Source organism: Parambassis ranga, chromosome 2 (assembly GCF_900634625.1).
Source record: "Parambassis ranga chromosome 2, fParRan2.1, whole genome shotgun sequence".
NCBI classification, from domain to species: Eukaryota; Metazoa; Chordata; class Actinopteri; family Ambassidae; genus Parambassis; species Parambassis ranga.
Genome location: NC_041023.1, coordinates 6,129,290 through 6,148,526, shown reverse-complemented (window position 1 = coordinate 6,148,526; position 19,237 = coordinate 6,129,290). Strand labels below are relative to the sequence as shown.

The window sequence follows — 19,237 nt, the reverse complement described above, 5'->3', positions numbered from 1 at the left end:
CTAATTGACCTGTACCCAACCGGAACAAACTCCTGTTTACAGAAGCTGCCGTTACCAACGTCCGACCTGCGTCACTATAACAACGGTTCTTTCCAGCTGCTCTTGTTTTATCGCTTTGTTTTTCTTCTCTTCATCTCTTTTAAAATATCATTTTTAATTTCTTCGGTTTATTCGGTGTTTCTGCCATGGCTTTGAACTTTTCGGCCTCCTTCTTCTTCTTCTTGTGAATTTCCGGCAGATTGGAAGCATCTTTTTCTTCTTCTTCTTCTTTTAGGTATTTAGCCGGCGGTTGGCAACCAATTTAAGGTGCATATACCGCCACCTACCGGACTGGAGTGTGGACGTCGAGAATAGTCAGAGGGAATCCTTTACATAAATTAAATACGATTAAATAATCCCGTGTTTTTTCAAGTATATCATTAACCCTTTCCTTACATTTTTAGATACATCCTCCAACTCCGTTTGCGTTGTCTTTTTTTTTTCCGTTTGCCTCGTCCTTTGGTACATTAAGGAGGCGGGTGTGGCGTATGCCGTAAAATAGAAACATTTTGTAGTCCTTTACGGGTTCCTACCAGAACACTGAAGTTTACTAGTGTTGTATATATTTATTTTACTTTTTACTACCTTATATTATATGTTCTTTTTTCAGCTAATTTACTTTTTATTACACCAATGTGAGAGAGAAATTTCACCTATAGGTTCTACACATAGAGTGAATTGACAATAAAATCTTTGGATATTGTTTTTATTTTTGCTATTATGGGTAAAAAAAAGTTATATGTTGCTATTTAACTACAATCAGATGATTTTTTTTGTTAGAGAGGGAGTGAACCCATCCATCTTATATATGCACCACCTCACCAGCACCTACAAAATGTGTATTTGTGTGACTTTCTTACTGTCAATGGTAGAAACACCACAAACTGACAAACGTGCCTCTCCGCCCTCCTGTGGCATGAACCACCCTTCATACAGCTGTGTGGAGGCTCACGTCACTTTAAATAGCCTGCCCCCTTCTCATTCTCTTTTTACATACTACCATGAAATCCACTATATCCGACCACTTGAACTCTGTAGCAACACTCAGACCACTTTGATCCACCGGAAAAGTATTCTGTCTCATTTTTGGACCAGAGGAGAGTATTAGGAGGAGAAAGACCGACATATTGTTGTATAATAATGTGTCGGTGCTGAGGGAGGAAGGAGTAGAAGAAGAAGAAGAAGAAGAAGAACAGAGAAGAAGAATTTGAGCTCATTGAACGATCAGAGAGTTGGTGCGTCTGTCATGGCGAGAACTCCGTGAAATCCCCGCAGCAGTCACGACAGGAACAAGACGAGCAGCAGCAGCAGGCGTAGCTACACTACAGGACTACACAACCTGCCTGCACACAGCGAAGAGAAGACAGGTAAGAGGACTGCCCCGTTACACGATGGACGATGCAATCATTGCGGATTTAAAAACAACAACCAAAAAACTCGGGATGCTTCCTAAGCGCCAGATTATACACATCTCCTCCACACACACACACACAGACACACATTTGGATGCTATTTTTAGGCAGAGCCCATCATCCCTGGATGGTTTATGAGAAGTTTTAACCTCGCTGGCACCTTCCTTCCTCTCGTTTTCAACCGCTACACTGACATCAAAGTTTAGCTTGCTAACAAGGCCCCGCTTCTTGTCTTGTTTGTTTTAGGAACACCGCGATAAAAAAAAGAAGTAAAGGTCATGTGGGTCCTCAAGCTCAACAAACAAAGCGTTCACAGCCGCCCGTGTTGACATTTAGAAATCGTTTGCAGAAGATAAAACGGCCCTTCATGTCGCTAATGGTGCCACTTCTGTGCGTAAAAAAAAAGTTTTCTAACGTAAAGTGGAGATGTCGCGGCGAAGAGCCGCCGCTGCGCTCTGTTTACGGTCACACAGGAGATTCATGTGAAGGCTGTTGGTAGTTTTCTGTATTAATCACACAATGAAAGTTACTTTAGTGCGGGGAAACATGTTTTAAAGCTGCTGCTCAGTGATGATTCAGACTACGCCTGTTCCGCTATGTCCGGGAGACACCCCGCTTGCGCCATGCGTGCGCACTCCGCCACTCCCTGCACGAGTTTACGCAAAGAGCGTAGATGTAATGCGAGAAACAAACTTCTAATTTAAAGCTGAAGAGTCATTTGATTTGAGCATCATGTGCTGTGTTTTAAAGACTTTAACCAAGAGAGATACACAGTGATCACAGTCGTAAACAACATGGGATACTTTGGTGTTTTTGCCCCTGATTTCCATAAAGTCATGTAATATGGTGATTTAAATCAAGCCATTGTAAGATGAACGCTCCTGCTTCACACAAAATCAGGGTTAGGGTCAGTTCAGCTGCATTCTGACCCATGTGATGGCTGACATTAAAACAAGTAAACAGGAAAAGTTTCAGCACATGGTCCATTTAGGATGATAGTTACGTGCTTGTAGCTCAACCTCAGCAGTTCGATCCAATCAGTGTCTGGTGAGTGATGTGAAAAGAGATTTGATGGTTGTGTGTTACCAAGAGGCAACCCCACGAGAAATAAAATCACAGTATCACATCTCTTTTTAGTCCGTCTGTGCAGAAGGACAGAGATATTTAAATTTCTGCTCTTATTCATGCTCGGGAAGCTGGGAGCAGCTGCAGCTGACTGTCAATGGCTTTGATGCCGTTTGTGTATTCATTAAACACAATGTGCAACAGGAAATTAAATTCTATGTAAAAACATATTAATTCACAGTGAAGTGGTGTTAGAGGCCAGATCCGGCTTGCTGCTGTAAATTGGATGCACCATCAGTCAGAGATGTAAAAGCTTTTGTTGTTAAGAAGTTTGCCCCAGCAGCACCAACTACACTGTGCGTACGAGGCCTAATGGCATGTTTAACACACACATAACATTGCTGCTGTAATATTTGCAATGTAATTTATCCATGTTTGCTTTCATGTATGCACAGTAGAGATGCCCCTGAGTAAGGCACCCTAAGCCTCAACTGCTGCCCAGAGTGGGTCCAATGCTGTGTGTTTTCTCTCTCTGCCAAAACATCCTGAAAGATGTCCATTCTAAAAAATCGATTCTATAAAATATCGCGATATTTTATTTCGAGATACTGGTGTCGATTTAAGTTGTGGCCAAATCGAGTTGTGCCTTGTCATGATGACACATTTTTGTGCGCACATGTGAACCCACAGCAACAATAGTGGCTTGAAGGCAGTGGTGTTCAGTTAAATGATGCGGAGCAGCACGTTCCTAACAGAGGTTCAACGTCTGTCACCATAAGCCGGAGTACGAAGAAAGTGCAACGAGGCCACAACGCTGCATGCATACGCGACATACATTAGGCGTGAAGGGTTGGTTGTTGCCATAGTAACTGGATGTTTGTTGTTATCAAATGAATGAACTCCGACTGGAGAAGCTGCCTCCCGATCTTTATTTAAGAGGTAGGAAAACATTACAACAGCGAATATATCGCCCAACCCTGATAAATATATATATACATATATATACACACGCATAGTCTCTGTTACAGTATTGGGATATATTGTATTTTATTGTGACGTGTATCGTGATGTATGGTATCACCAAATACTTGCCAATACACAGCCCTACAGTAGGGTAGAACAGGGTGAAACATTACACTTTGCTCATAGATCTACACAACTTAATTAAACTAAAGTAGTTGTCAAAAGTAGAAGCTTCATGTTTCCATTCACGGTCATGCATGTTTACTTTAGCTTGTAGCTGTTGCACCTTCTATTCTGCCAAATATTGATCTCCTGCAGGTGAAATGAGGTGAAATATGCAGCAGGCAGCGAAACACTGTTGAACTCCTGCCTCTGCTGTCACCTGTGATATATAAACTCACTGGGTGACAGGAATTTTTACTGCTCCCTATCTCTCTATACTTTGCTTTTGCTTGTGATTAGAGTTCAGTTTGCTGTCCTGTGCAGTAAACCACAGACAGAATGAAGCGTCTACAGCCCCGAGGTTGGTTTCCAGTCCCCCCTGTTAGACAGAAAATCCTCCCAAATCCCATAATTCACCTCAGGACTGAATGCAAACCGACACTCATTAACATATTTTAACGCAACACACAGAGAGCTCATTCTCTGCTCTCTGAAGTGTTTAACCTGATCCGCTGGTGGACGCCCAAGATGAGCTTTTTTTCAAGGATCGTATTGTGCCAGATGTCCGACATGAGAGCTGACACACAGGAGGAAGTGGGCAAAACTGCAATCCTCATACTGATTAACTTTAAAAGACTGTGGGTCAGGTGACTGGATGAGCCATTCAATTCAATTTTATTTATATAGTGCATTTTATAATCAAAATTGTCTCAAGGTGCTTTACAGAAAAAAGCTTGAATCCCCTTAAGAACAACTGTGGCAAAGAAAAACTCTCTTCTAACAGGGAGGAACCTTTAAACCTGGACTGTGAGATCAGAGTGTTCTATTAGGAATATATGGTACTACTAGATCCTGCAGATATATTGGAGCCAGTCCATGTAGAGCCCGAGTAAGGAGGAGGATTTTGAAGTTTATTCTTGACCTTATTGTGAGCCAGTGATGAGAAGAGATATGATCCCTTTTGCTAAATTCCTGTCAGAGCTCTAGCTGCTAACACATCCTAATGAGGGAGTAATGAGTTGCAGTAGTCCAGCCTAGAAGTAACAAAAGCATGAACAAGTGTTTCAGCATCACTCTGAGAGAGGATGCTCCTGACCATAGTGATAACTCTGCTTTTTAGAGTCCTGTGGGTCTATAGTAATATACTGTCAATGGTTTTAACGCACATATATATATATACACACATGCAGGATGCAAAATGGCTGCTCCCACCATTTATCTTAAAATCCAGCATCTATTGTGGATTTTTCAGCACCTTTCTGGCATCAAGTCTGTGCAGTTGTTGCAGGCATCCACAAATAGACTCTGATGAGAGTGTAAGATTACTTTAATTATTCCATAGAGGTATTGCCAGCAATTACACACAATTATGTATTCTTATTTACTAGATCCTGTTGTTTCTGCACTCTAATAACGACACATAACACTCTTCACTGTTCAGCCCACTGTAACCTAGAACACCTATATCAAGATAAGTAACATATCTGCTTTGTATTAGTAGGCTAACTAATGGTGCCTTCACAGGTCTCTGTAAAAAAACAACCTGGCCAGTGTGGCTCTTTAAGAGTAAATGTTTTATCCAGACAGTTACATGGTTAATGTTTCTATGGAGTGAAAATTACTGTCAAACCCAGGTCCAGCTTGATGCCCCTGATGAATTCTGTCTCTTTTTTTTTAATTGCATTGTGGTCAGCATTAGAAAAAAGAAAATCTTGCCTCCATTTTTGTAAATACGCAGCCTGTTGCCGATGCAGAGTGAGATTATAAACTTCAGTCAATCCTGTTTCCTCTCAGGATGTGTTCATGGTTGAGTCTCTGTGTTTATCAAACAGAACATCTGCAAACTGTCCCTCTGCCTGTGATTTCTTTCCTTTAAGCAAAGAATCCTTCTGTCTCTCTCTCTCTTGTCTGTAGGATGTTGTCTTGGCTGAGTGAGCAGATATGGGCAGACTGGATCTGGTTTCCTGAGGGCCATGGCTGGGATGACTTGAAGGATCATGATGGCAAAGTCTTTCCTAAAACACGGGACCTCTGGGCTACTTTACCCATCGCTCTCGGCTTCCTGGTCATCAGACAGATATTTGAGCGGTGAGCCATTTGCCTGTTAATCTCCCTCAACCTTTCTGTTTTGCATGTTCCTTCTCTGACAATGATGAAATGATGTGCAAGCAGTGTTTTTCCATCCAGCATGCTTCTCCTCTTTCCAGGACGGTAGCGATTCCTCTGGCCTCTCTGCTGGGCGTGAGCGACAAGCAGCGCCTTCGTGCTCCTACAAATCCCGTCCTGGAGTCATATTTCTGCAGCTCATCAAAGCATCCCACACAGGTGTCTAACAGCATGATTATAACATTTAGTTTGAGATGCAAATGGACAAGAGTGACTCAGTCTAAACCTTAAATCCAGCACTGACTCTTCTTTGCTTTTGTTTGTTTGTGTTGTCAGAGCTCCATAGAGAGTTTAAGTAGACAAACCGGCTGCTCAGTGCGGCAGGTCCAGAGGTGGTTCAGGCGGCGGAGAAACCAGGACCGACCCAGCAAGCTGAAAAAATTCCGGGAAGCAAGGTAGGTCAAATTTTGCATTATTAACGATGCTTCATTCATTCCAGTGATGTTTCTGAGTTGGTTGCGCATTCTCTTACAGCTGGAGATTTACCTTCTACCTTTTTGCATTCTTTGCTGGCCTGGCAGTCCTCGTTGATGTGAGTAATTTGTTCACAAAAAACACGTAATGTCAAGACACCAAGTGATGCCTTTGCAGCTAAAGACACATCTATTTGTTGAATGTCACTCATTATGCCCAGCTCATTAATAATCTGTCTCCCCACAGAAACCATGGTTCTACGACATGAAGCTCATGTGGGAAGACTTCCCAAAAATGGTACGTGTACATCTGTATTTGGCTGCATGCCTTTCTTAAATCTGTTCTCTGTGGGGACCTTGTGGACCTTCAGAGACAGAACCAGCCTTCTGAGCATTTGTGTGCACAGTGGCTAAGGTTGCTAATGTAGGCTAATGTGAGAGATTAGATGATGTCATGCACACACATCGTAGTGTTGACAGTAGCCTTATTTCTTCTCATTCTGTACATTCCTCTCTCCCCTCTCAGCCTCTGATACCATCGCAGTACTGGTACTACATGATCGAGCTGGGCTTCTACCTGTCCCTGCTTTTGAGCGTAGCGTCAGATGTCAAACGTAAGGTAAGTGATACCGCTGCACTCCCTGCTGTAAAACCCCTCTGAGATCTTCCATCAAGATAGATCGCTCACTAAGTGCTTAAAACGGTGAGAAGGGTGTGAGCTGCTGTTTGTGTTTTTTGAGGTTTTAGACATTGATTTCTCCATTAAGTCTGATGTTGAGTGGAGCTGAGAAGGCTGTTAAAGATAAGTGTCTTAAGTTTGGTTGATGCTTCTTCAGATGCTGTGAGGGTTAATGTGTGACTGGAGCTCTGCAGGAAATCACAGATTGACCATTTAATCTTCAGGTCTAAATGCTGTTGTGAGAAGCCTCTGACCTCGCTGCCTGGTTTTATAACAATAGATTTCTGGAGTTTTCCTGAAAGCCACCATGTTGAAATCAGACTTTTGTTTTGTAACTCTTAGCTCAGTCTCTTTTTCAGCCTTTTGTGTGTGGATTTAGTTCTTTTTATAGCTATAAAGCTGTGCAGTGTGCATAGAGTTAATCATTTGTAAAGCCAGGATCAGGCAGCTGTTGATTAGTGACTTTTATCTTTACAGCTCGATCAATAAGTGACTTAGATTTTCTTTCTGCCTCTTCAGGATTTCAGGGAGCAGATAGTTCACCACGTGGCCACCATCCTGCTTATCAGTTTCTCCTGGCTGGTCAACTACATCCGGGCAGGGACTCTGATCATGATAGTGCACGATGCTGCCGACTATCTGATGGAGGTGTGACAACGTCTCTTCCTCCTGTGTCCTGCCTGTCCCACATCCAGCATGAGCTGAGTATGAGTGTCTGCCCTCTAGAGGAGGAGGAGTGAGAAGCTTTAACACTCTGTGATCTCTTTCAATTCCAGTCAGCCAAAATGTTCAACTATGCAGGCTGGAGGCGAACCTGCAACGTCATCTTCACATTGTTCGCAGCAGTTTTCATCATCACCCGCCTCGTAATCCTCCCCTTCTGGTAAATGATTATGATTAGTATGATTAGAACATGTGACAGTGATGAGCCGACAAAGCATAGAAACACAATAAAATGTGTGGCTTAAACAAGAAATTAAACATTTAGCTCCTTTCACACTAACATCCGGCTTTTGTCTGTAATGTGGACAAGTAGAGTTGATGCCGAATCTGCAGGATTCACAGGTGCTTTAGCCAAAACATGGTCTCCCATGGCTGGGTCACACAGGCCTAATGCTGCCTCGGTTAAATGGAGGTGCATTTGGTGCAGTCAGAGATGTACCTTGTGTTAGTTTTTGTTCTATGGAACGTTCTGCCATGACGGCCGGCCCACTGTCACATATGTCTTCATGCATTTTGCAATGTGGTGTAAAGGTGCCATAGCCTGCATCGACTAGGCTGTGTGGACATAACACACAGGAAGACACACACATTTTGAGCATCTTGTCCTGCCTTCTTTTTCTTGAATGAGGCCCGTTTGCCCTCCATGTACCTAACTGTTTTGTGTAAAAGGCACAGAGGAGGAGGAGGAGCAGAGGGTTTTGTTGCGCCTCTGTGTGAAAGGTTGGCTGTTGCCGCACAGGAAACAGTTGAGACACCTCTGATTACACAACGTAAAACATGCTAACACTCTGCCAAAAACACAAAGGTCACAGCAGCTGTGTGCATGTTCTTCTAAATTAATTCATAAAGACGACACAGATTCTTTCTGAGGTGGGAGGCAGCCATGAAATACTGTGATGTATTCACGATAGCTCAATTTGATTCTGCAGCATCATCATGCTCTTCTGATTATATTAGCAGGTGGCTGTCTAATAATACATTCATATTTTACTGTGCAGAAACAAGCTCAAACCTTTTTTAGAAACACAACAACACAACAGACACCCTGTCCACACTCCCGGCTGCTGTCAATGGGCTCTTGAGACGGATGTAGGTGGCTCTGACTGGACTCTCTGTTCTGCCTTTTGTCCAGGATCATACACACGACGTGGGTGTACCCGCTGACCCTCTACCCCCCTTTCCTCGGCTTCTACTTCTTCAACGGGCTTATGTTTGTGCTGCAGATTCTGCACATCTTCTGGGCTGTGCTCATCTTGCGAATGGTCATCAAATTCCTGCCAGGCAATGTAAGAAATGTCTGTGTGTGTTTTTATTTTACATGCACCCACCTCAGCTGTACACACTGTAACAAACTGATTTTGTCCGACAGGACATTGTTGAGGACGAGCGGAGCGACAAGGAGGAGACGGAGTCTGAAGACGAAGAAGGGAACGAATGGAGGGAAAAGATGAAAAACGGCCACGTGCAGAACGGCCACACCGTCCTCAACAACAACCACAATAAGACAGACTGATTGGAAAGGAGAAAGAGGAGGAGGTGGAGGTGATGAGGGACGAAGGGCCCTCACCTGGAAGCCAAAGAACGGGTGTTTGAAAGAGGCAGGAGGCAGCACTCTGAACCCTCCGGTAGTCCAGCGTGAATAATTTCACCTCTACACTAAATTAAAGCAGAAGAAGAAGAACCACAATGATCTGCGCAGCAGCAGAGCGGTTCTCCTTTTCCTCTTTTGTGCCTTTTGTGCTAAGTCGCATGTACCTGCTTGTAGCTTTATGTTCTATTACTGGAAATGTTTCCAGGATGATGATGGGCACTTGTGTAGCAGTGGCTTCCTGTGGACCATTTAAATGCCAGAGTTTCAGCTAATAATATTAATAATAATAATAATAATAATAAATCTGTCCAAGTATTGCAGCTGCCATTTTGACACGTTGAGCAACTGTTGCTAGATAAACAATACTTTTTAATACGGTTTGAGAGGAGGTGCTACATCTGCCACGTGTACTGAAAATGTGCCTTTGTGGGAGTTTGTCTTAACGTACACAGAGATCAGTTTTAAGTGTTTATTTTTTTGTAGTTGTATAATTTTATTTTTGTTTCTTCAAGTCCAGTCCATGGTTTAAATTTGGGAGCAATTAGTTGTAAGTGTAATCCAAACCAATCGCTAATTCTTTATGAATTCTTTATGGGCTGGAAGAGTCAATAGCATTTCCATTCAGTGTTTTTTTTTTTTTCCATCCATCTGAAGATGCACTTTATGGTTTCTTCTATAGATCAGCATTGACTTAAAAATCTGAGTCATAATGATTCAGTCATTTTCTTTTAGTTCGATTTGAAATTGAGTTTGATATTTATTCTCATTATTATTGTTATTATTATCTACTTTACTTTGTTTAAAAAAAAAATCCTTGTAGTGTTGAAAAGGAAACACCAAAGTATAGTTTACATTTTCTGTGACGAGTGCCTTCATCATTTCAAATAATAATTGTAAAAAGAAAAAAAAAATGTTGCGTTTCATTTTCGTCTTTGTTTCTGCCTGATGCATCCAACACTTCACGTGGTCTCCAACGTTCCTGAACACCTTTCGACCAATCAGCTGCAGCTCCCTCTGAAGAACTTCTACTGAAGTGTTTTATTCTGCTTAATGTTGATGTAAAATCATAACAACGAAGATGATAAAAAAAATAATTCTGAATAACTGCTCTGTGTGTGTTTTATTGAAGAAGATAAGTAACCATTAACCATTAACCATTAAATTATCTGCAAATGTTATGTTCTAAACCTTTGGCATCATAAAAATATATTAACATTTAAATTTCAGTCACATAAGGTGTGTTTTGCTTTATAATCCATTAGTAATTTATTTTAAATACAAATATTTTCAAAGATCAAAATGCAGACACAAGTGTCTAAATATAAATATTAAACTAGAAAGGGGTATTTCCTGAAGAAAATGCAAGTTTGGTTGCTGCAGATGTGAAGGATTGCTCTGAATTGCTGGAGAATCAGAGCAATTCAGAGCTTTGTATGCCTCTGTGTGTCAGCCTGTCACAATGGTAACAGCAGAGGAGACCTCAAAAATCACTCCAACTGTGAGGGCCTGGCGTGCGGAAACAATTCGGAATTAGAAAATTCTGAATACAAGTTTGATAGAGCAGCATCCAATGAATGTTTTGAGACTAAAATGGAGTCTGTAGCTTGAAATTTGTAGGAGGAGATACATTTGGCAGATGACCCTCATTAAAGGGCTCTCTCGTAGACTCCCATGTTAAAAATGACACAGAAATTGCTTAATATTTAAAAAATTATAATTTTTTTTAAAAAAACCTGAACTTGATCCGGAATGTCCTCTGTGAGATGAACATTTTGATAGTTGAATGGCTGAAATGGTCAATGTATGCTGAAGATACGCTGATACGCGGAAGAATAAAAAAGAAGAAAGAGGGTGAAGAACAATAGTTTGGTTGCCTAGCAACGGCAATCAAACTATGACTAATATAACACTGAATTTCCCCAGCAGGGGACTACTAAAGGATTATCTTATCTTATCTTATCTTATCTTATCTTATCTTATCTTATCTTATCTTATCTTATCTTATCTTATCTTATCTTATCTTATCTTATCTTATCTTATCTTATCTTATCTTATCTTATTTTGTTTTATAGTTTTCTATTGAAGAACAGCCTGCATAGTGTATAACCAGCTGTTCTTTGCTACAGAAGTATTAAGTGTAAAATCTTGAGGCCTTCATTTGTGCCAATTTGGAAGTAGAGTGTTGTGCATCCGAGGATGTGTGGTCCTCTTTGTGTTGGCAGTCTGGCACCGGTACCACTCATCGTCATTGGTATCACCAGACCTGAAGGCACCATGGTGCTATTACAATATCAGATGGCACAGTATTGTGGTGACACACTGACCGTGATGATGTGTGCAGCCTTAAAAAAAAACTCTATTGTTTTTTATAGTTCTAATAAAAAGAAAGTCTGGAATCTGAGCCTCTGACAGAAGCTGCTCCTCATGTCCATCACTCTCCCCTGCAGTATTTTGGTTGCAGCCTAAAAGGCCTCCTTGACTAATTGCATATGGAGTGGGATCACTTTACTTCCACACTGTTCTTGTCACTGGCGGCCTCACTGTAACAATCTCCATTTTAAAGCGGCAGGGTCAATTTCCAACCTGCTCCTGCTCCCGCTCCAGCATCTGCCTCTACAATTAAATTGCTAATGCATCTCCTGTTTCCTCCTGCTTTAGACGTATGGGCTTTCCTTTCCACGCCTCGCTCCTGTGTCCAGTCTTCCTCCTCAAATCTTTGCCTTTTTCCTTCAGACTCCCCCTGCTGCCTCTTCCGACCTTTCAGGCTGAATGAATAAGATCAGTGTCGCCAAAGGTGCCTGAGTTATGGGGGTGTGAAGTCTAATTGCTGACAGTGATGAGGGCCCTCCTGACAGGAGAACAAAAGCAGAGGGGTGTTTGATTCACTGGTGAACTGTGCAGTATTCAATTCCTGCTTAAGTATTAATAAAGGCTTTACACGCCAGGGGGAGGTTGCAAGGTGCAAGTGCATGCTTGAGTATCTTTGCATGTGTATGCATGTGTCTTTTGAGTGCAGGAGCTAATTTGCAGGCTGCTCATTTTTCCTGTGATGATCATGAAAGGACGGTCGGGACAGTTAAGCTGGTGACTGTCTTATGTAACCTGAGTACTGAAGGACCTCAGAGGGGACCGGGACAGAGATGCTGTGCTATGCTGTGTGTTTTTAAAGGTTGGAGCTGGCGGAGGAGAAGATCCGCAGCAGAAAACACTTGATGAAGGATGGTGAGTTAGAAGTTAATCTGTAAGATGACTTTAAACCTCTGTATAAATGTATAATGTTTCTTTACTTAAAGTTTGTGTGTGGTCAAACCACTGGTGCAGTACAAAAGTGGTACAAAACAAAATATAGGTCATGTGTAGGCTGATAAACCTTACTTGTAATCAATTAAATGTCAAAGTCTAGGTACTCACTGGATCTGTGTAGGATTACATTTGATGTTTAAGCCAGTTATAATGTATGCAAGCCAGTTTTGACCCTTTCATATGGTAGGTACTGGTTAGAATGATCTACAAATATGAGCTAAGATAAGATAAGATAAGATAAGATAAGATAAGATAAGATAAGATAAGATAAGATAAGATAAGATAAGATAAGATAACTTTATAAATCCCGAAGGAAATTCTTGAAAGTTCATTTATTTGTTCATTCTTGCATTCATCATGTTTGTTGGGTTGCACAAATTGTAAAGGACATTTTTGTCTCTCTTTTTGCATTCAATAAAATGACCTTTAACCCTTTTTTAAGATATGAAATATTATTAATAGATACATTTATTTGTTCAACATTTGCATGAACTTTGTCATAATGACCATGTGAATGTTCAGAAATGTGACTTTTGTCTTTGACCACTAAGTTCTGACCTCTTTAAGTCAAATGTTAACTCATGTGTCTCTGTCATCGGAGAACAACTTAGGAGACAACTTGGTCTCCTAAGTTGTTATTTCAGTCATAACTGCATCATGTTAAGGCATTTTTCTGACTTGTTACAGACCAAACCACCAGCCGTGAATATCAATATTGATAAGCCCTCCAAAAAGAGGACTAAGCTAAATCTGACTACTGACTACTATGTTGTGTTCATGTTTCTGATTTATATTTCTGTTTTTTATCAGTAGCTCATGTGCATACAGGCCTTTCTGTAAGAAACCTGTGAGGGAGGAGAACCAGTGATCGTCACCCACATGGACCAGGCTTCTCACCCTGCGCCGCAGCTTGAGGTGGATGTGGACCTGGGCTTTGCTCTCTTCTTCCTCTTCCTCCTGTGTTTTTTCCTGCTTTTGACGGTGGTGCGTTGCGCCCAGACAGTGGTGGATCCTTACGGCTCCATCTCCACCTCTACCTACCAGGAGGAGCAGATCACCTGAGAGAGAAGTCTGTCAGGACTCTTTGAACAGGAAGTCATTATGTGTGAGTGTTGTCTTTTTTTTTGAATAAAGGGATTACTGATACCCATCAGGGAGCCTAACCAAGAAAATGTTAACAATAAACGTCAAAAAGCTGAGTCAACTCTCACTTTTATTTGCCCCAAGCTGAATCCAGGAGAAGTGCTTTATTAAAGAAAACATTGAGATGAATAACTACGATGGTGCTTGTTTTAGTTTGTTTAATTTTTAATGTTGTTTTTTGTGAAGAAGAAGAAGAAGAAGAAGTGTACATATATCACGGGTTACACACTCCCGCCCAGCCGGTGTCGCTAAAGCACCTCTGTGCTGTGTGCAACCGCCAAAAACACCAACGAAGAAAAAGAAGAAGAAGAAGAAGAAGACAGTCGTTGATGTTAGCAACGCTAATTTCAAACGTTACAAGAATACAGTACATTATTGTTTGCATTTTGTTGTAACCGGACTTGGAGACGGATAATCAGCACACGAAAGCAGGTGATTTTAGCTAAATAGCTAAAAGTTCGTTTAAGTAGTAGTTTCCTGTGTCTGTTGTTTAACTCATGAGCAGGAAGAGCTATCAGAACAGTAGCTAAACTGTTATTATACGCATTTAAATGATGCAGCTGATCTGTTTAAGCGAGTCGGAGAGAGTGTACATATTCGTCTATGTGATTTAATTGTATATTTATATGTTTTTTACATTTAATCTTGTTGCCAGATTGAGTTTTTTCTGCTTGAAACACTAACAGCTGGCAGAGAGAGGGTAAAAACAAGTCTGATAAAGTAAGAGATGATGTGTGGTGACTGTGTTAGCAGAAAAATAAACTTACTAATGAGTTAAAGTTGGGAGCTGTCCTGCCTCTCAGAGGATGGGTGATCAGTGGAGGTTGGGAACTAGGAGAAGAAAGTATGAGAGTGATCTGATGAGGGGATGCTGGTCTTAACCTGACCCAGGTTTAGGGCTTCATCTTAGGTGATGCTTCATGAGAGTTTACTTAAACGGGAGGGTGGGATGGTGAGAGATAAACAGTGCTGAATGGGTGTGCCAGGTGTGAGTAGTATTGGGGTCATTGACATATCAAGCTTCTAAAAGGCTATTTTTAAAAAGTATTACAAAAAAAAATGTAATGCATATTTTTGAGTCAAGAATAATGTGTTTAAACAAATCTGTCAATTGACAGGTGGAGATATGGTGGTTTAATATTGTGTTTTGTGTTTTTCTCTACAGGAAAAAAAAAACGTCTGAATCTCCATGTTAGTCTCTTCCCTCCGTAAATCAAACACCCAACAAGATGACACAATGGGAAAGCAGCATTCTTCTCAAACGAGCAGTGGTGGTTTTGACCAGAATCCCTGACAGTAAGATCAGCGCTCTGCGACCGCCGACACCTCAGCAGTTCTACAGTGAAGATGACGACAGCAGCTCGGATTCTGACATGCAGTGGAGGCCAGAGGAGGACTCTAGTGACTCTGATTTCTCTGTCTCAAATAAAAAACTGAAAAAAAACAATAAGATTGATACGAGGCAGCCTGTTGCAACAACAAGTAATAACAGCAGCAGCAGCAGCGGTAAAACCACAAACAACAGCATGACATGAACACCACCATCAAACCTGGTGAATGTAAATTCAAGGTCTTTTTTAATCTTACTTTCAGAACCTAATGGCTGTTCAACATCCTCAGCCCATTGCTCTCACGAAACCACAAATGATTCGCCTAAGTTGACACAGTTGGAAGTCAAAGTGGGCATGGGAGTGCTGGCCAGGAAGGAACCCATGAGATGGCAAAAGGGGAAGATAATAGAAATAGTTACAAAAGGTGGGAGGAAAATAATGATACAAATACTACAAACAGAAATATTTGTCTAATATTTTATTTGATTTTTTTGCAGAAGATGGACGAATAAAGTACAAAGTCTACTTCGAAGACAAGGCAAGGATTTTACTGTCCGGCCACCACATCGCCTCCGATGCCACGCCGACGCTGGAGCAGCTGTATGTTGGTGCCCGTGTGGTGGTTCAGTGTCAAGACAACACACTCCACTACGAACCTGCTGTTTTAGCTGAGCTTCCTGGCAGAAGGAACCACCTAAGGTTTGTGTCTGAATGCAGGTTTACCCCTTAAACCAAAAGGAAAAGAAAAACAGCTCAGATGTAACTGAAAATCTGAATTTGTTTTCCAGGTTCTTGGTCTTTATAGATGATCACACACCGGCATTTGTCAGTTTACCGTTACTCCACCTGGTGTGCAGACCAGGTGAGTTCTGCTTTCAGGTGTTTCTATCTGTCCTTGCTTCTGACTGTTCCCACTCTGCTCTCTGCCTGCTGATTCTTTCTCTTGTCTTGTCTCCTGTGATTTTTGTGACTTTTTTTCTCTTGAACACCCTGCTCTGCTGTGCTTGGGATAATTTTTAGACATGGATTGGTCACTCGGTGCATTGGACAAAATTTTCACACAAAGGAAAACATCACCGCGAGAACCGATCTGCCCTGAAGGGACTCCTGGTGTCTGGTAAGCACTGTCCCTAGAAGACATGGAGGATCTATTTATCTATCGGACATTGGTAGCAGGAATGCTCCTAAATGGCCTGGGTATTGCCTTGCTGTATCGAAGAATTGAAAAAGCAGCAGCTGGCAAATGGCACTACCGCTAAGCGTGGACACAAAACAAGACCCTGGGCTCATGGGACCTCGACTAACGGATCGAGGGACTGATTTGTGACATTTCAGTCCACTAAGGGGAGGGACGGACAACAGATGGACAACATCGGAAGACAGTCCGAACACCTGATGATATCGGTGGAAGGAATATCTGTCAAGCTGGAGGAGATGTCGAAGGTTCTCCATGCACCTGCTAGGGACGAAGAGCACTGAGGCCAGAGTGATTGACCGATTACTGATCTGGGCAAATTAATCACAGATCGAAAAATTGTTGTTATGATTTTGGCTGTTTTTCATCGTCAGCATCCATTTCTTGCAATCTCCCCTCTGAGGGACTAATAAAGTAATATCTTATCTTATTTTTTCTTTGTTTCAATAGTGGAAGATGTCCTAGATGACCTGTCAAACCACATGCACAGATGTTTCATGAAGAAATACCTGAGGGACTGGCCGTACCCCTACTTAACCCAGTACAAACCTGGACAGACCGTCAATGTGGAGTTAGACGGAGTCCAGCAGGCGAGTGAGGTGCAGGTGGTCGACTGCAGCCTGATGCAGGTTTGCTTTCAGGTCAGTAACTTTGTTGTTTTATTTACAATTTATTATAACAGGTCAAAAACAGATTTAGTTTCATTTTAAAGGAAATAGAAAAGCTAATGTGTAATGTCTTTATAATGTCACACAGCATAATCAACACCAGGAGTGGATCCACCGAGGCTCGTTTCGACTGGAACACATGACCAGATTTTTAGACACAGAGGAAGAGAAGGAGTCCGAGGACGACTAGAGACATTATATTATTAGGCGGCTGTAAAAGAACTGAGTGTTCATCACTCCAGAAGGAAGTTTGTGTGACATCCATGCTGGCCAGGACTGAAAAGGAAGGACCGTACGTGTGCACAGAGAGGACAAGACATCAAAAACACTTCTGTCTTCGTGTTCATGCTTGCGTGCACGCTGGCAGTGTTACTGAATAGTAACTCAGTATTATAATTATTTTTACATACTCATTCAATGTCATTCATCTTTAGAATAAGTTGTGACACAACTTTGAAGTTTAATTTCAAAATGTTTTGCACCTTATCAGTCCTTATGATATCTTCAAATCATAAAGCCATGATTTTTCCCTTCAGTTTATAATACATAATAGGGCTTGTATAAATCTGAGCTTTCAACATGCAATTAAAATGCACATTTATAGTTAGTGTCTGAGAATATTTCCAGTGGATCCAGCACTGCTTCTACAGCAGCCTGGACCTGATGGGTTGCCGCACCAGTCACCGAATGAAGTGAGGAGACACTGAGCATCGATACAGCCTGCTCAGAAAGTGGATTTCTGGCACCATCATTCGATCACAATGGAGTCAACATGGACTTGGACTTATATCTTTTTATTAACATCATAAAAGATAAGGCTCACCTCAACAAAGGGCAGGCAGGACGGCTTCATCACGTCTAACAGTTTGGTGGTGAAACATGGTTTATATGTGCTGGAAGAGCTCAGCAGGTGGATCTGTGGGGGACTCGCATCATGTGAAGGACCGTTATGTACCTCTGCTCTTTGATCTGACTGCTTTGTGAAGCTCAGGTTTGTCTAATGAACGGCTAACAACTACAGCAGGGCAGATGTGACACATGTGAGTTGGAGTGAAACTTCCTGGACAGGGAGACAGGTGGTATGAAAGAGGAGTCAGGGAAGCTATCTGTGTTAAGCTGGAGGACTCATCTTTGTGTCACATACAATGCATTGCCTCCATCTATAACCACCAACTTATTATTTTACACCAAACTGGGAGACAGTTTATCATGGTTCATAATAAGAGCAGGATTATCAGAAAGGTGAGAGACAGTACTGATGACATCTCATTCACAACTTTATGTCAAACACATATTGTTGCAGTGAGCCACATGGGGGAGCCATTTGACCAGGATGCGGTTTTCTGCATCACAGTAGGTGGCGACAATGCTGGCAGCAGGTCTCCATTAAATACAAGAGGAAAACAATGACAACATCCGGTCTGTAGATACGTTTTTTAATCTTGATAATTTTGATAAATAAGCACTCTTTTTTTACTTTTTAATATCCGCCTTTGAAGAAAAAAAATCCAAATACCAGAAGATACACGGACCAACATGCAGGCCTACTATTGGGTCATGACAGACAGCGGCGGGAGTTTAAAACGGAGAAGAGACGCTGATTGGTCGGAAATGACAAGACGATTGGCCCAGAATAATTATGACGCATTAAGGGGAGTGACCAATCAGCAACCTACGGGGGAAGAGAAACAGAGCCAATGCGGAAGTGGATTACAATCCAACACCGCCGTATTCTCTTCTAAAAATACTTTAATACGTTAAAAAATACATAAAGCCTCGAAGATGGGTGAATAATGGGAAGCTGTTGGATGATACAAACAACTTGTATTTTTCAAAATATATATTTTGAACAGATTAAAATAGATTTGACTTAATAGAATATCCCATTTTTTTAATATCAGGTGTAACATGCTTTTTGTGGTTGTTCTAGTACATTTTAAAAAATATTAACCCTTTAATTAAATGATAAATGTTATTTGATTTGTTTTATGGTGCACAAAAGACTTTAACCGTTTACATTTGATGAAATCACAACACCATGAGGTATATTCACAATAATGTAGTGCTTTTTATTAAAAAACAAACAAAACAAAAACAAATATAAAACAAAAAGTAAAAACCAACAGCATTTTCATGACTTAAGAATCATAATTACAAACTTTTAATGAGTGGAAGAAGTTTTTTTTTTTTGACAAACTGTACACATCACAAAATGTTCGCCAGTCTGCCATTTACAATGCTTGCATCTTATTTTGTGATTGTCTAAAAATAACTAAACGAATCACACAAAAAACACACAAATACAAGTACAAGCATCATACAATGACTGCTATCACAAAACAGAACCATTTCCTATTTGAAAAAACAAAACAAAAACAAAAACA

The 19,237-nt window shown here is 41.2% G+C and overlaps 2 protein-coding genes across 2 annotated transcripts; both read left to right on the top strand.

Annotated features, from left to right (window-relative positions):
- The first annotated feature begins 1,019 nt into the window (after positions 1–1,019).
- Positions 1,020–10,317, top strand: LOC114445946 (ceramide synthase 2-like). The gene is made up of 11 exons (XM_028421301.1): positions 1,020–1,406; positions 5,556–5,729; positions 5,849–5,966; positions 6,084–6,202; positions 6,282–6,339; positions 6,468–6,518; positions 6,747–6,839; positions 7,419–7,547; positions 7,676–7,782; positions 8,755–8,908; positions 8,992–10,317. Exons 2-11 carry the CDS (start codon positions 5,557–5,559, stop codon positions 9,133–9,135), a joined length of 1,146 nt encoding a protein of 381 aa, XP_028277102.1. The 5' UTR covers positions 1,020–1,406; position 5,556; the 3' UTR covers positions 9,136–10,317.
- Positions 10,318–13,958: 3,641 nt separating this feature from the next.
- Positions 13,959–17,380, top strand: LOC114445954 (histone-lysine N-methyltransferase SETDB1-B-like). The gene is made up of 7 exons (XM_028421312.1): positions 13,959–14,091; positions 14,825–15,165; positions 15,253–15,414; positions 15,488–15,689; positions 15,779–15,852; positions 16,636–16,826; positions 16,942–17,380. Exons 2-7 carry the CDS (start codon positions 14,889–14,891, stop codon positions 17,041–17,043), a joined length of 1,008 nt encoding a protein of 335 aa, XP_028277113.1. The 5' UTR covers positions 13,959–14,091; positions 14,825–14,888; the 3' UTR covers positions 17,044–17,380.
- Positions 17,381–19,237: the final 1,857 nt, after the last annotated feature.